General features: G+C 42.0%; 1 protein-coding gene across 1 annotated transcript in view; it reads right to left on the bottom strand.

Annotated features, from left to right (window-relative positions):
- snd1 (staphylococcal nuclease and tudor domain containing 1) overlaps nt 1-17775 on the bottom strand; it is a 204344-nt gene that overhangs the window by 78831 nt on the left and 107738 nt on the right. The window contains exon 17 of the mRNA XM_038739206.1: nt 12602-12790. Within this exon, the coding sequence (XP_038595134.1) occupies nt 12602-12790 (189 nt within the window). The remainder of the gene's footprint in view (nt 1-12601; nt 12791-17775) is intronic.

The following is a 17775-nucleotide window of genomic DNA, read 5'->3' as shown; positions in this document are numbered from 1 at the left end:
AGCTACAACACTGTGATCTAGTGAGACAAATAGATAATAGAGAATAATAGAGAATCCAAGACCTTGAAGGTTATTTGACCAGTGAATGCCACTGTGTTGCACTATTTAATACTGTGGACGATCTATTCAAAACCCAAGCAAGACTAGAATAAATAGATTGCCCATGGGTGAGGTGATGTACTGTTGGCTCTTGGCACAATTTTAGCCACTCGTCTCCTAGGGCAAAAAAATGCTAAATCACCAGCGACATGATGATTCTCCTGGACAATCCGTGTATGGTTCGTTCTTTCATTATTTTGTTTCAAAACCAAGTTGGAAATATTTCAGTTTTAAAAGATAAACGGAAAAACAAAGCAGCTGTGTTTTGTTCTATTTATGACCGGTGTTGTAGGCCTATCCCTACTGGTTTTCAAACTAACTGGCTGCTGTACACGTGCGCCTGTTGTTTACAGCTGTGGTCTGCATCAGGCTTCATCCAACCAGAGAGAATGATCACAGACTGTCCGCAGTGCACCAGGTTGCTCCCACGACCTCCTCTCCTTCGCCCTGTATGGTACACCACCCCGCTCTATGTCCGGTAAACCTATGGGTTTTGTTTCCAGTGGAACCGGCGCACTGGACGGTCAGCAGTCATTCCCTCTGGCTGGATGAAGTCCGATGCTCCTGATTTTACGCATAGCCTAATCCATGTGTTACTGCAGCCGAAGGCTCGCCACAGCCCTGTGCAACTTTCTAAATTCTTTCATCTCATGAAGAAAATAAAAGGTCAGGTCGAAACAGTGTAGAGAGGCTGAACGAAAATTACCCAAACCTTTTAATCCATGTATGATTCGTTAATATACTGCTCTCCGATTTAACTAATAGCCAGTTAACGTTTGCTGTGTACCATTGGATGTATCAACAACAATCACTTAATTAATTTGATACTGAAAAAAATCTTAAAAACCGGGGGATTCTTAGGCAACTTCTGAGGTGTTCCTGTTCGAGCTGCTAGTGAGTTACAAACTGAACAGTGACCCAGAGAGTTTTACATAAAAACCCACCTATGTTGATGTTCAAGCTCATCTTAATTACATTTAATCAGGCACCGCCCTCGCCGAGTGTATCTGCTGCAGGTTTATCAAGTATAACATACAAAACTACACATTAGTACACATTAAACTACTACACATTAAATATCAAAATCAGTATTCTTTCATTTTGGTCTGTTTTTTTTGTTTTCTCTTTATCCGTTTTTCCGGTTTGGTTTTGAAACGAAATAATGAAAGAACGAACTACACATGGAGTGTGGACCTCCATCTTTGAGATATCTTTGCAAATGCTGCCACTGATCCCTCAAGTCCCTCAAGTTAATAAACCATGTTAATACAGTATATACTAAACAAGACTGAAATAGATACAGAAATAGAAGTTATAAAAAATAGAATTGTAACATTTTTTCTACAAGCATTTAAAATACAGCACTGTGCAAATGTTTAAGGCAGCTGTGGAAAAAATAAATATAATCTATTAACATGTCTATCAATTAACAAAATACAAAGTCTAAATCATATCAATATTTGGTGTGACCATCCGTCAACATCAATTCTTCTAGGTACACTTGTACTTGAGGGATTTTGTAGGCATATGGTCAGGTGTATGACTAAAAACTATCTAAACAGATGCTAATGCTCACCAATTCAATATGTAGGTTGAAACACCATCGTTAATTGAAACAGAAACAGCTGTGTAGGAAGAATTCAACTGGGTGAGGAACAGCCAAACCCAGCTAACAAAGGGAGGTTGATGAAGACAGTTTACTGTCAAAAGTCATACACTTTGGCAAGACTGAGCAACAAGACACATGGTAGATATACTGCATTGGCAAAGTCTCTCCCGGCAGAAATTTCAAGGCAGACAGGGGTTTCCAGATGTGCTGTCCAAGCTCTTTTGAAGAAGCACAAAAAATATTGAGGACTGTAGAACTTAATGCAGAAAAGACATCATTTGTCTTCTCTTCGCAATGGGAAGATGTCCAGTAGCACCATCAGCTCAGTGGGAAAAAGAAAACAATGAGACCCTGGTACACCCATCTACTGTCCGGAGAAGTGTGGTCAGAAGTAGCCTTCATGGAAGACGAAAAAGCCATACCCCCAACATGGAAACAAGGGCAAGCGTCTCAACTATGGATGAAAACACAGGAACTGGGGTGCAGAATATCGTCAGCAGGTGCTCTGGACTGATGAGTCGATATTTGGCTGCAGCAGAAAGCAGTTTGTTTGCTGAAGGGCTGAAGAGTGGTACAACAATGAGTGTCTCCAGGCAACAGTGAAGAATGATGGAAATTCCTTGCAGGAGGCATCAAATTGGCCCCAAATGTATTGTGCAGTATGAAAACGACCTGAAACATATAGCCAAAGTCATTAAGAACTATATTCAGTGTAAAGAAGAACAAGGAGGAAGTGATGGTATGGCCCCCACAGAGCCCTGATCTCAACATCAGTGAGTCAGTCTGGGATTACATGAGAAGAGAGAAAGATGCAACTGAGGCTGTCCAAATCCACAGAAGAACTGTCGGTAGCTATCCAAGATGTTTGGGCCAACCTACCTGCCAAGTTCCATCAAAAAACTATTTGCAAGTTTACCAAGAAGTGATGCTGTTGTGAAAGCAAACGGTGGTCACACCAAATATTAATTTGATTTTTCTTCTGTGCACTCACTTTGTGTTTTGTTAACTGATAAATACAATATATTAACATGTCCATTTTTGAAAGCATTCTTACTTTACAGCATTTTCCCCACACCACAACTTTTGTACTGTAGTATACGTAGAAAATGTGGCATGTCTAAATAATTGTCAGGTGTTATGACACTAGTTACCTTGAATCAGCGTTTTTAAATACGACATCTGCATTATGCATGGTCTGCAGGATGCACGCAATATGTGTTGAGCTTACATGTCAGGCCCCTTCACTGGAGGAAAACCATGGAAATACAAAAAAAAAAGCTAAAGCAAACTTCAAAATGTTCATTGGCCAAAGTCCAAGTTTATTAAATTAAGATGAGAGAGCTTTGCTGGAGGTGGAAGTACATGACGAGACAAAGCGCCTTTATTTTTTATCCAAAGTTCTCCCATTTAAAGCCTCACAATGGACTGTTCTAAAACAGTTCCAAAAAGCAATTGAGGGAATGCAAACACGCTATGCACGCCGGTCACCCTGAGAATATAACCAAAGCTGCAAAATGTATTACACTATATTATGTAAAGCTTTTCTATTATCTCATTATCCCATTCCAACCTATAGGAGAGACTAGCCTGTGCGCAATGATAAGGCAAATAACAATTTCAGACAAAAGGAAATCCATGCGTTAAGAAATAAGCTTTTTAGGTATAATATGTAATCAAAGAAACCTCTCGGGTATTATCTGACATAAAACAAGTAGCTTTCATGTACCTATAGGCCGTATAAACTCAATTTTTTTTAAGTGACCAAGACTGGAGTGACATGGATTTTAACATGATAAAAGCGATGTGTCTCAGAGTTGGACAAGAATTGGGAAATGGGAGCTGGTTGGGATGGCGGAGGGGGAAGGGGTGTACGGGGCCCAAGAAATCTACAAAGTGGCTGGTAAATCAAAACATCAGCACTTTGATCCTAAAGAATAAATTCATCCTCAGTCCTTTAAACACAGCTGGAACATTTCATTTTCATCCAGGCATGAGAAGCGGTTTCCTCAGCCATCATTCGCATTACCTCTCAAATGGACTGGGCAGGTATCTGACCTGGTCATTAATTGAATGTCACTTTCTGTGGTTGGCCATGTCATGGACGTTGCTCCTGTCTCAACACTATACAGCCTCAATTTGTTAAATCACAATGCAGCAATGACAGCAGTAAGCAATAGATTGGAAGATATATAATACAGGGTTGACTGGAATGGTAATACAGGTGCAATCCTGTTTGCCCTGGAATGCCATTAAGGCACAATTCTTCACAAAGCCTAATGCAATTTGTTTGAGGAAAGTAATAACACTAATGATTTCATGTTTGCCAAAAATCTCTGAGTGAGGACAGGCAGGGACTAAAAAAAACAAACCCAAATTGTTCAAACAGTGGGTGGAGTCTGCAACAGAATGAGTCAAATTGACTTTGTTATTTGACTTGAAGCCTTCATTGATAGCTACTTCAATATTAATAACTAGGCATTTTCAATGATATTGCCTGGTGACTTCCACAGGTTATTTCACAATGAGATGCCAAGAAAATGGGAAGGTGATCCTGTAAATGGGAAAGTGGTCCTGTACTGTACAAAATCATGCTTTTCCTCTAAATTTGCTGAATATAAATCACTCCGGATAAAAGCAAACAATACTATGTAGATTTCCAATAATAGCATTTCTGTGACAAAGACAAAATGCAAATCATAGCTAATCCTTGAGTGAAACCAGTCCACTAGATGTAAACTTCCTCCAGCCTGAACTCTGGGACACAAGCCTATTAGCTTTCCTAAACGCCCAATTATCTTGATTCATCCACAGCGTGTTCCTGTTTAGCCAGGTGTGTGATGTGCTGACTGCTGAGAAGACAAAGCTTAGATGGGAAGACAGGAGATTGCTTTTTGCACACTCTTTGAAAACAGTAAGAAATCATACATAAAAAGCGTGTGGGTTGGGGATGGGGATTTTTGGATAGCTGTCGAGATGTTTGGCTTGCAAGGCAAGCCTATTGACCCTTGAGAGAGCAAGCCAGAGGCAACTGAAGTGAAATAAAAAAGGGAAAAAAATTGCAACATAGCGATATAATCAGACATGCTTACAATGCTACTCAGCCAATCACTGCAAATCCAAGTGCAGTGATTTACTTTGCAGTAAAAAAAATGGTTGGTCTGAGCCTGCATAGCTGTGAACAGACCCTTGGGCGAAGTGGATTCCACCACCCCCCCAAAAAAAGAGAGAGAAAGCTAAAACAAGCTTATGTACTTCAATCCTGCTCCATCAAGGTCACCAAGCTCAATGTCAAAACGATGCTGCTTCAAGTGCTTTGACAAGTTTAAATGATGGACAGGTGAAGTATAAGGAACAGCAGCACCGGATTCTGGGTTTATGTTTCAGACGGATTTTTTCCTGCCCCAAAAAAGGGTACAAGTGATGCAGCTGCCTGACTCACTCTGACCACAGTCCAGGCCAAGGAACCACCCTGCATGATCCAAAAACTGTAAAGCAACTAAGGAGAACAAGAGCATGACACAGGGCATCTCAAACAAAATTAATCCAGTTAATAAGAAGGGAGTCAAAGATGATTAGTTGAAAAAGGAGAGAGAAAAGAGAGGGGGAACAAGTAAAGAGTGTGAGCATCATGATTTGAGAACCCTGAAAAGGTTAAAAGAAAGATAGTTGTCTGTGACGACAGCTGAGCAGGACTGAAGGAAAGGATGTTGAATGGATGATGAAAGGAGGAGAGTCCCGTGACATGAAATATCTTTAACAGGACTTGTCATATCCTCTTTCTTTCCCCACTCTCTCTTTTCCTTCTTCCTCTCTCCCACTCCACGACCCAATGGAGTGTGTTAATCTCCTTCAAGGTTGGGTAATTACAGCAAGAAAAAAAAAAAACCTTGCTCAACAGAAAGCACTGTGGTTATTATTGAGGGCCGATTGTTGATTCACCTCTTCATAATTGGGCCACTGCAATTACTAGAATGTTTCCTTCGTCTGCCGGTTTACAGCTATTAGGTTACTTTTCTTTCAAGTAGACGTATGCCTTAATATTGACAAAAAAAAACACTACCAAAAATCATTCAACATTGGGTAATTAAAAGCTCTAACTTACAGAGAAGAACCAAGCACTTTGGTGTACATTGATTTCCCTTTTATTACCCCAACCATTCATTCAAGTGAATTTAATTTCTCTCTTTTTTTCTGAAAAAAACAAAACATTTAAATAAAGAAAGGCCCTTGAGGCACAACCAAATATTGACAAAAACAAACCACACCTGTTCAGTCTTAGGGGAACTTAAAAGAAAGCTACAACCAATGTCTCTACAGTCAAAATCTCTGCTCCCAATCCACTTTGAGCCAAACTGCGTCATCTTGTCAGATGTTTTCTCTTAGCATCTACATGGGGATACTAGATCATATGAATAGCTGCAATGAGCTGTCTCATATTGCAATGACAAAATTTCATGTTTTGTATACAATACAAGTCTTATTTACAGAGATGCAAGGTTAGTAAGAATGTATTTTTCTACCCCTAGGTAGAATCCAAAAATAAGAATGCACTGCAAAACCAGGCAAGAGATTTAAGGAGAGGCCATAAGCACTGTTTGCCAATAACCGACTCATTGTAAAAAGAACATGAAATAAGTTTATTCAGTGTCCTGGGTCTGTCTAGCAAGCTGAATCATGTAAATGTTAGCACTGAAAGCTTGACAATAGGCTCTGACAGAGATGCTTTAGAAAGATTTAAAGCTAAGCTATAAATAAATATAATAGGGTAATATTTAGGAATGTGCCCATGCATACAACTTGAGCCTTCTGCATGTGTGGAAAAATGGGTTTGCTGTGAGCACTGTTCCAAATATTGTTCCAAGAGATGCTGATACGCAAGATCAAAACCCTTTGGAATGCTTCATTTAGAACACAATCACTTTGTCCCACTGGTCTCATTGTAAACTTATATTCATTTAAGTCACTTGAAGTAAGCAGTTTTGGTTCAGGATACTACTGCAGAAAGCCTCAATCCCCCTTGTTGTCCTGAGGCACTGCTGGACCAGCAACGCAAATTTTTCTTTAATGTGTGTGTGTGCGTACACACACCCTCGAGTCCATTTCATTACGACAACCTCGTTTTCTTGTAGGGACGCCTGACACAGCAGTACCACTGATGTCTTCCATATCCATAGCCGTAGGGACAATAATGAGAGGGCAATGAGAAAAGAGGAAGAAGGGGGAAGGAGATGGGAGGAGATGCAATCTACCCTACCTAGCCTCAGCCTTCACACAGACAAAGACCAGCCCCAACTTCAAACGAGAAAGACACGAAAATAATTGCCAAGCTCTCAGCTTTTCTCAAGATGGTCTCTAGGGGTTAATTAGAACACCAAGTCCCACCTCATCTGCCTTCAAGTTGCATGCTATGCATTCACACACGCACACACAACCAACTGCCCTGTGCTCCATTAACACAACTCTCCACTAAACACACATACACACACAAACAAATGTGGCTGTGGTTGATCTGTGCACCGGTGCCTGTAGCAAACTAACATCAAACATAATCACTGTCTGTCTGGTCTACTCAGGCCCCATTCTGTCGTCTTTCCTCTCGGCCCTGTCCGCACTCAGGTTAGCTCAAGTCAAAACCTTGTGGTGAAAGTCAATCTGTCTCAACACTGCAAAGGGGGTTGGAAACCGGTAGGGAAATTGTCAGAGGTGTCAGGAATGTGCCTTCTTGCTGCAGTTAGATTTAACATGGCAGGGTCGGTGTGCTCACATCACTGGCAAGATTTATTTATTTATTTATTTATTTGTAAATCCAGTCAAAAGTTCACCCGCGTAACACTTTCAAGATCTGAGAGAAATTGGGAAGCCAAGAGCAGGAAAGACGAGTAGTTGCACACTGACTATGAACGTGATAGATTCAGAGAAGGGGAAAAGAACACAGCCCCTTCTTGGCAGTACAATACGTGAGCAATACATCATGTTTATATAGGGAGAAGAAGCGCTTGTGTCTCCCTAAAGGACCCAACTAGGTAGGAGTGAGTGGAAGAGAGAGAGGATGGAAGACCAGGAGGGAGAGAAGGTAAAAAAAAAAAAATACATTACAGAGAAAGAGGACAAAGATGACAGCTGGCCAGGCACCTCATGCATCTGGCAGGGGTGACTTGCGGAGCCATAATGAAAATGCAGGGCGAGATCGGGATCACTGTAAGAGAGGCCTCCATCCATCAAAAGACTCCCGTTGAGTAAAGGGAGCTCCAATAATAACGGCAATAATGTCTAGCTATTCTCAACCTCAGATGGAGCATTTCTACATAGCTTTAACTAACGGCACCACGTGCATGCTATTAATAACTGAAGACACAACTTGCTGTTATTTCTGAGGACTGAATATGGTGTCTAGATGCTAGATATTACTGATGTGTCCTCCTCTACCTTCATTTTTTTTTTTTTTTTTTTAAAACCTGTCCTGCCCAGCAGCCTGGTATAGTGTTTGATGACCTGGATACCATATTGTGCCAGACAGATTTTACTTTAACTAGAGAGTATTAATATACTCCTTTGTCTGTTTTATTATTTATTTAATTATGTATTGATTTGTCACCGGGCCGGACAGGGGGGCAGACACGGGGATGGGGGGGCACAAACAGACAGCACAGAGAAAGGACAAGACCTGTAAGAGAAGGGGGATGGAAGGTGGGGACAACAGGGAAAAGCAGTGGGAAGCACCAATTGCACAAAGCAACGAAACCTGCAATAGAACAGAGAGGGGGGCTTGGGGAGGAGAAAAACAACAACAAACACAAGCAAACAAACAATAAAAAAATAATAATAGTAAAAGATAACCAGCTGAACAGCAGCAACAAACAGCTGACATAGTAAGACAACTAAGAGAAAAATGAAAACAAGAAACAGTCCAGCACACTAAATAAGCAACACAGCAGAGCCACGAGAGCTGGAATAATAAGAATTAATTTAAATAAGTAACTGAAAGAAAAGCATCAGGAATAATTCACAACATAGACCAGCACCCCACCGCCGCGCAGCGAACAACCAAAATGCCCAAATGCCATGCAATCATCAACACCAATGCACAACGCGCACACTGCGCGAGTACGGCGACACCCAATGAGCAAAAGCCACAAGCCCGAGTCCCCAGATCCCTAGGTCAAGAGCGGGCCCAGACGCAAGGGGAGCCCCGACCCCCCCAGCCCACCCCAGGTCAGGCAAGGCCGTCACCAACCCCACAGCACCCCCGACGCCCGGGGCTCCAGGGGAGGGACACGAGGCCAATGAGAATCTCCCCCACTCCTTCAACCCCTCTGCCTGAGTCTGTAAATGTTTTGTGTTGGATGCATGTCATGGATTGTGAAGTGTTGTATGGTGGAGTAAAGATAAGGTGTGTGGTAACTAAGGTGCAGTTAAAATTGGAGGGTAGTTGTGACACAGGCACCCCACAACTGTCAGGTAGTGGAGCCTCCCACCCCCCAAGCCCTCTGTGTCTAATGTGTAATTAAAATTGAGGGGCGGCCAGTGGGGGAGGAAGAAGGGCGAGGCCGTAATAAAGCACCCCCGAGGCAGGTCAGTGCAGCCCCAACCCAAAGTCCAACAATCCCCCGTCCTCGCCGGGCCCCTCCGGCAGCCCCACTGCCACCGCCCCACCTCACCGTTCCCTCACAATCAGGAACACTCCGAGCACCACCAGGCCATCGGAGCTGGCACAGCATCCAGTCCGGGCACTAAAATCCAGAGGAGACACCCCCCAACCGGCTCAAAAAGGACCAGCCCGCACCCCCAACCCACCCCGTCAACCCCTTCTTCCCAGTCCCCCACCCCTCCAACAACCAGTCGCCAGACCCCTCAGAGAACCGAAATGCAATTATCAGGATGCACAGCATGCACACAGGACAGAGCCGCACACCAGCCCAGTCCAGGCTCGCACCTGATGCCCCCAACCCCCGACAAGCATGCAAGCCAATAACGACCTACAGGTGAGCCAACCAAAACATACCCCACTACCGATCCCCGCCCGCCCCCTCCCCCCAACCCGGACCCACACACAGGACCCACAGAGAGGCAGCCAAGCACCAAGGCCACCACATCCGCACAGCATGCGAGTCAAAATCACCACCCGCGCACCGATACCAACAACCGCGCGACACCCAAGGAGAGTGGCTACCCACCCCGCAGCAGCGGCACGCCGAATACAGGGCAACACCGGTCCCCCCGTCAAGCCCGCGCCCTAGGCAGCCCGAGCGCCGCACCACCGCCCCCCGCCAACACCACGCCATCAACCAACATTAAAAAAAACCAAAAACGACTCCCCCACGCCCGCACCGTGATGCATCGAAGAATCAACCCACCCCCAGACACACCTACCGGCCGCACGGGACCCCTGACCAGCAAGGCAGTACACACCCACCCCCATTAAGTGATAAAGTTGATCAAGGGGAACCAGAGAGATTGGAATTGTGTCAATTTGTTTTGGTTTTTTTTGCAGACATTTTCTCCATGCTAATGTGATCTATAAGGTGATTCCGATATTGGGTGATACTTATATTCTTTTTGGCCTTCCAGTTCATGAGGATAGTTTTCTTGGCGATGCATAAGGCAGTGAGAAGCATGTATGATGTGTCAACCTCTATACTAATGTCACTTAGGTCCCCCAGCACGCAGAGTGATGGGGAAACTGGGACGGGGTAACTTACCCATATCGATAGGTCTTCACATATCTTCTGCCAGAACAGGTGTACATTGCCACATAGCATGCATCTCTTGCATCAGATATGTTACCTGAGCAGTTCCAGCAGATGTTTGACTGCATAAGACCCATTCTGAACATCCTTTGTCCAGTATAGTGTGTTCTATGGAGAGTTCTATACTGTATAAGTTGTAGATTGTCACAGATTGTAGTCATTCTAAAGGTATTTAAACATATCTGCATCCAAAAGTTTTGGTCTGGACTAATGGATAGATCTGTCTCCCACTTTAAGAATGGGAGAGAGATTGAACTATCTGTTTTTAACAGTAACATGTATACTTTTGATAACAGTTTTGGAGGCAAGAGTTTAAGAAAGTCTGTTATCATTGGAGGAAAATCTAAGTCCATTATTTTATCCTTAAATCTAGCCTGAATTATGGATTTAAACTGTTGAAATTCCAGAAATCTATTATGGCTAATTCCATATTGTGCCACTAGATCCTGGAATGGAATAAAGTTGCTGCCTTGCATTACATGCTCTAGATGTCTTATCCCTTTGTCATACCACAGTGGGGAATTTAGTGTTTTCTTATTTTGCAGGATGTCAGGATTATTCCAGATTGGGGTAAATCTGCATGGGATAGGTGAAGACCCAGATATTTTGAGAAGTTCCCACCAAGCTGCCAAGGAAGTGCTTATGTTAATGCTTTTAAAGCAGGTATGACGTTTGTTGCTGGAACTGATGAATGGCATATCGGAAATTTTAATTTCTTTACAGAATGTTTGTTCTATGTCCCATCCATGAGTGGGCCAGGGGGCTCTGATTCATCCATTTTGAGATATATTGTAGACTATTGGACAGGAAGTAATGATAAAAATTTGGCAGTTCTAAACCACCACAGTCTTTTGCTTTTTGCATAGTTTTTAAACTGATTCGTGGGGGTTTATTTTTTCCACAAAAACTGAGATGTTTGAGTCCAGTGATTTAAACCAGACAGCAGAGGGTTTTGGTGGGTAACATTGAAAACAGGTAATTGACTTTAGGTAGGACCATCATTTTTATGGTGGAGACTCTTCCCATGAGTGATATAGGTAATGATGTCCACCGTACAAGGTCATCCTCTATTGATTTAAGTAAAGGCGTGTAGTTTAGCCATGTCAGTTCTGACAGCCTGGAGGAAATATTGACACCCAGATATTTAATATTCCCAGACTTGTGTGGTAGATATACTCTGGAAATCACACTTTACAGGTAAAACTATGGATTTACTCCAGTTAATGGAGTAGTCTGAGATGGTTGAGAATTTATCTCATCCATTTATTTAATTTAAGTGTGATTGTCTCAGAAAGAGAAGTTTGTGAGTTTAGGAGGAAAAGTAATACATCATCTGCATAAAGGCTTATCTTGTGGTGTATATTTTCTGTTTGAATTCCTTTAATATTATTTTGTCTGATAGCAGCTGCTAGCGGTTCTATAAAAATAGCAAATACCTTCAAATAAATACACACTTTCTGTTTTGTATTAATGTAAGCCAAAGGCGGTGGCCCCACCTGACTTAATTGGCTGTCAGGCTGGTAGGGGGAATGGGCTTTGCCTTTGAAAAGGGCAGAAGTGGAAGTTTATAAGACAGAAAAGTAGAGTTGCTGTTGAGAGACGAGTTGGGTGTTGCCACTGGAAGAATGTGCTTTTTATGTTATCTCCCTTCAGATGCGAGGGCACTTCACTCCTGGTGACTGCATCTTTACCTAGTTCATTAGTAGAACTGCTAACAAGTACTGATGTTGAAGGTGGAAGAGAGCTGGCTAGTCGTGTAGCTTGCAAGGAATGGACCCCACCCTGACCAGAGCAAGAGACCAAAGTTAGGCCTTTTATGCAGGACAGACTAAAATATGTGCCCACAGGAATCAAGGCTTTTTACTATAAACCTGAGAAACATAACACACTGGCCTTTACTGGATGATAATGCTAGGACAAAAATAATCTTGAGCCCCAACTTTTTGTAAATAATAAACACATGATGTCATGCTAGATGTCTTCCTTAAATATATGTGTGAGTGGGATGAACGTGAGTAAATCAATTCACCACTTGGAAGCTTTATAAAGACAGTTTTATGTCAGTTGTCAGTGTCATCTCTAGGAGTCTGACTGTTTAATAGAGTGTACAGCAGCTGCAGCTTTGTAGTATCTAAATGAGACCTACCTTCTCTTTCCTCTGTCGGCATGTGTCCTCTGCTGAGACCAAGGTTTTGTAGTAGGCGCTGCGCTCTGCTGTAAAGTGGACCTTGGACAAAGCATTTTCTACCAGCGCCACTGACAGATTCACACCCTCAATGTGCAGCCAGCCAATGAAGTTCCCTGCTTTGTCCATGCTCTCCACTTCAACCTCCACCTGTAACAGAAGAAAAGAGGGGAGGGGAGGAAGGAGAGGGAGAGTAAATGTTCTGTATCGGAGATTAGGTTTGAGATTCCATTACAGCAGCAATGAAGCGAGTGTGTGTGTGTCAATGGAGGCCCGTGAGCTCTGTATTGATTTGGTAGGACACACACAGATCCCATTTCATTCCTCTGTTGTGGATTTCCTAATCGGTGGTATCTTGCCTTGGTCAGCATGGCACACTTTTTTCAACACAAAACCCCAGTGGTGGCCTCTTGTCTTAGTGTACATTTAGGCCAACTTGACATTAAGAGGTCCTTCTTTCAAAGCAGCAACTTCTGTGTCTATTCGAAAACAATAAACCTAAGTGTGGGAATCCCAGAGCCTGCACAGTATGAGTGGCTTTAAATTAGTGTTACGTATGCATAAATATTGCCATCCCACTTTTTTGTAATGTAAATCATTTGCAATTAGTGACAGCCAAGTTGCAATTCCCTTAAGTTAACAAATGAGAGCACTAAAATAGCTAACCCTGCTGACAAGGTAGAAAAGATCTCACAACATTTCCCATGATGGACTATAACCAAATTCTGCCTATTCAGGCTAATTATCTATTCATTACATTTTGTTTCATAAGTGATGGACGACCGGGGAAAGAGGAAGGGGGGGGGGTCAGATCAATCGATTCCCCCCACTCCAAAGCCTCAGTCAGCGAGAAAGTGAGAGGGCAGGTGTGCTGAAGAGATAGGGAGAAGTCAAGCGATTAAGACTCGGGCTGCTTAGCCCTGCAGCCACAAGGGAAATCTGAGGGGAATTAAGTTTGTAAACTGCTCTGCCTTGTTCTCAACTAAAGTAAAAAGCTTTCATTAATGAATGCATAATCTCTTCTATTAATAAGCACAAAATTGACAACCTAGGCATACAGCAGTGAATGACGTACAACTATCTGGATCCAGATACCATTTGGATCAAGACATCACCAGTTTGGAAAAGGACTAAAAGAAATGTCTGTGGTTTGTGTCACAAAATTTCTGTCATGAAGAAAAGTAAAGAAGTTTTCTATTAAATAATAACCTTAATGATAATTACTGTGCTTGTCTCTTACATGCAATAAGGTACTGTAAAGGCTACCTAAAAGAAAAGAGCAGCTAGGACATTCTTTTACTCTCCAAGGTCCTGACAGTGATACAATCCAAGTTCACTCATACCTGATATGCCTTCTCTTCCTCTCTGCTATCTCAGATAGTCACCCCATTTTATCTCTCTTTGTCCTTAAGCGCAGAAGCAGTTACATAACTAGGCTAATAGAGCACCACTGGTTCTCAGAGTACCCAAAGGTCAAATGGGGAAGTTGGCAATTGCTGGAAAAAGGCTAGAATGGCTAGAACCAAAGTAACTGTCACAGCTAACACTAAGGCAGTAAAGGCAAGCAACAAAAATCAAAAACAGCACTGACTTCAACTTGAAAAAAAAAATCCAATTCCGAGGAAAAGTAGAAAGCGCCACTTCCGGACTAAATCTGTTCCACAAGGTGTTCTAATATTTTATGCAAAAATTTGAACAACAACAAAGTCTGCACACTGAAAGCTCCTAAACCAAGAAATATTATTGCCACAAACAAATATAACTTTATGGGCATTTGTAGAATAAGTGGAAGTCTTCTGGTAACCCATTTTTATTCTGATCAGGATTCAAGATACACGGAACAACTTTTAGAGCAATCATGCTGGGCAACGTTGCCGTCAGTGCCGTCACCACCCGCACCGCTGCTATCCGTTCAAAACATAGTCGGACTTGCCTCTAGCAAGATTGCCCAGCAACATTGCTCAAAAAGTTGCCCTGTGTATCATCAGCTTAACAATCATGTCAATAAGAGATAAATGTGATGAATGTCACAAGCATGTGGAGAAATAACACAGCTGGACAAGAGATCAATCATGCTTTTGTGAGATGTGCCATGTAGTTATGACAAGACAGCGAGGTAAAGATATGGTGGTGGTAGCAGGGGGGATTGTGGAAGTTAAATTATTAGAGACAAGTGGTCTCTTAATACACCAAATTAGTCTGTTTTTCCCTGGCCACTTATAAGGGAAACTTCATTTACCACACACTGCCAACCTTATGGAAAGATAATTAGTCTGCTACTGACAATGGCACAACATGACTAGAGGGTGGGTCTGACTGCACACAGCATTAATAATAACAAAACAGGCCTACTAAGGACTGTTATTAATATTATAGATTACATGCAAAATTACATGACCTCATTGACAAACAGCAGCAAATTCAACAGGCTACAACCACACACTGGCTAAACACACACACACACACACACACACACACACACACCAACCTGTGAAATAGAAGTGATAATTGTCAATTCATAAGCACAAACATCCGGACCATTTGCACCCTTTTTCAATACAAATGAATACTACTGCATACTAGTATTTTGTTCAACAAGTTCAACAAAATACTGATAAGCAGATTTTAGTAAAAAGCAAACTGTGCATGTTAGCATTAATTTAGGGTTAAAACAATTCCTCAAGAAAGTCGTGTAATTTGATTAATAAAAGGCATTGATGCAAAGGCTGGTGACTGCTAGTTGGTTGCTAGTTAATATGGAGACTAGCAAAGGTAAGGCACATTTCTTAGTTCTCTACGACTGGTTAGTCTGTGAGTTTGGGTTGTACAGTGATATGAGTTACACAGCTGATTCCAGTTCCCGGGGCGCCAAGCAAAAGTATTTCTTATCCAATTACTCAAGGAATCGATGGAAGATTCTGTAGAATACTAGATTACTAAAATAATCAGCCGCAGCCCTACTTTAATTATGTGTTACACTAACAAAGCAGATTCAACAGAAAGATAATCATTTCTGTTTCAAAAATATATCTAAATTACAAACCTTGGGTGACCAAGAGCATGACAGTGCCATTAGACAAAAAGTAACTGGCATTTCACAGAGCAGCAGGGAAGGGATGAAAGAGGCTAATAGAGAGGTCAAACATGAAATGAAGGACAAATTAATTCATAAAAAGAGTTGGAGCCCAATTTTCCACTGGCAGAATAAGATCAGCTTGGAGAGGCTTTAAATCCATGGCAGGATTACGGAGTAATACTAGTGTTGGTACAATATGTCACACTTAGTATGAAAAGTTGACTGATAACAGCTTGTTTGCTCAGTGAGTAATCAGTGAAGAAAACTCACTGTCTTGGTTCTTTCTATACTTCATTTAGGTCGTTTTTAAATATTTGTTTTAAATCATTGCTTTGATCTGTAATTCTGATGTTGCGGAGCTGTGCTGGAATAAAGTTACAGTGTCTCTGACCTTTAGATATAGGACAAATTATTATAAAGGGCACTGCTGTGATCTATTAAGTTATTAAACAATCCTTATTTAAGCATTATTACTTATTCACTGTTTCCTCAGCCCAGAGCTCAGTTTGATCCAAAAAATGAATTTTTACAAATACACAGAATTTGAGTCCGTCCTCCCTTTAAAGTAAATAGCTTCAGTCACAATGTGGAGAGGACAGAGGAGGCGGAGTGGAAACTGCTTTGAGTAGAGCCCAGATGGTTCCCAGCGGAGGCATCCTCCGAGCCAAGATGGCTCCCGCCGAAACACAAATAGGCTCTGGTAATCTCATAAACGCTGGGATTGTGTCGACACAGTGGACAGAAAAGAGAAAAAAGGTTAAATACGCATACACAAAAAGCTATGCGTGTGTGTGCAGTCTTTCACAAGTACAAAAGACAAAGACCATTTGGTACCATTGAAGTGAAACCTGGCCCAAGGGCATGTTTTAAAACCGCAGCAGATTTAATTCACTTAGCTGTTTGAAAGTAAACCAAAAAAAAAAAAAAAAAAAACACTAAAAAGACTGCGGTAGGTGACGCTACATGTCAGAGCCAAACGCTGCACAGTGGGCTGGCAATTTAAAAAAAAATGGCAAGCAATGGGATTTCCTTTATCACCACATCCAAACAAAACACATTTTGAATGCCTGGAGGGAAAAAAGATAATATGGATAAATGACCAAAGGTTACAGAAAACAGGGTGTATCCACTTAATGTGTCCCTGCCATTTAAGAACTCATGAGGGCTAGGAGCTCAATTGAAGTATTGCTTCATACATGCAATTCAATTTCAGTTCAATTTTATATATATAGTGCCAATTCATAACAGACATTATTTCATGCACTTTTTCATCTAGACCTGCTTTTTGCAATATTTTAACAATACAATGTGCTATGCATTCTCTAGCAGGCTATATATAATGTAAGGCACAGAGGAGATGAATCTGTCAGTCAGTGCTTTCAATCATCACTGACAGTAACTCTGCCACTATTTCAATTCACACAATTCACATTCCAATGACTGAGATCACAGTTATCACCATGGAAATTTAAGTGAGTCGAATTACCAGTTGTGGGCGTAAAAGTTTAAAGGCAAAGGCATTGATGGTAGCTGGAGGGAAGGAAGGAGGGAGGAGTGGGAGTGAGTGAGTGTGTACATGCGAGAAAGTGTGTGTGTACTTCATTGTCAAAGAGGGCTATGTAATGTGCAGATGCAAGGAGTGAACACCAGGTAAACAAACTGGCAGGTGGAGACGTTGTGGCAAGTCTTCATTCATTCTCATTAAGCAACAAGGAGGCGGCTGCTTTTATGGCTAATGTACTCTGCATCTTAGCTGGGCACTCAAGTCTTTTTGTGTCTGCGTGTATAAAATGAAATCAAAGTGAAAATATTAAGTTTTTAAGTAGCAAGTCAAATGATGCAGGGGATAATATTTATGCAGGTGTGTTTGTGTGTGTGCTTGAGTGCATCCCTCTGCGTATTTGTTAGTTAAGGGATTAAGTGTTCATCACATTAATGAGAGTGTGTGTGTGTGTGTGTGTGTGTGTGTGTGTGTGTGTGTGTGTCATATGTCGGCACACGTGGCTGATATTACGATGACAGTAAGGAAGGGCATCAGTTTTTCCTTCTCCATCTCAGT

This window comes from Micropterus salmoides, unplaced genomic scaffold, assembly GCF_014851395.1.
Source record: "Micropterus salmoides isolate LMB-PRFRI ecotype aquatic unplaced genomic scaffold, ASM1485139v1 Ms_hic_scaffold_23, whole genome shotgun sequence".
Lineage (NCBI taxonomy): Eukaryota > Metazoa > Chordata > Actinopteri > Centrarchiformes > Centrarchidae > Micropterus > Micropterus salmoides.
This window is presented reverse-complemented; position numbering and strand designations above follow the sequence as displayed.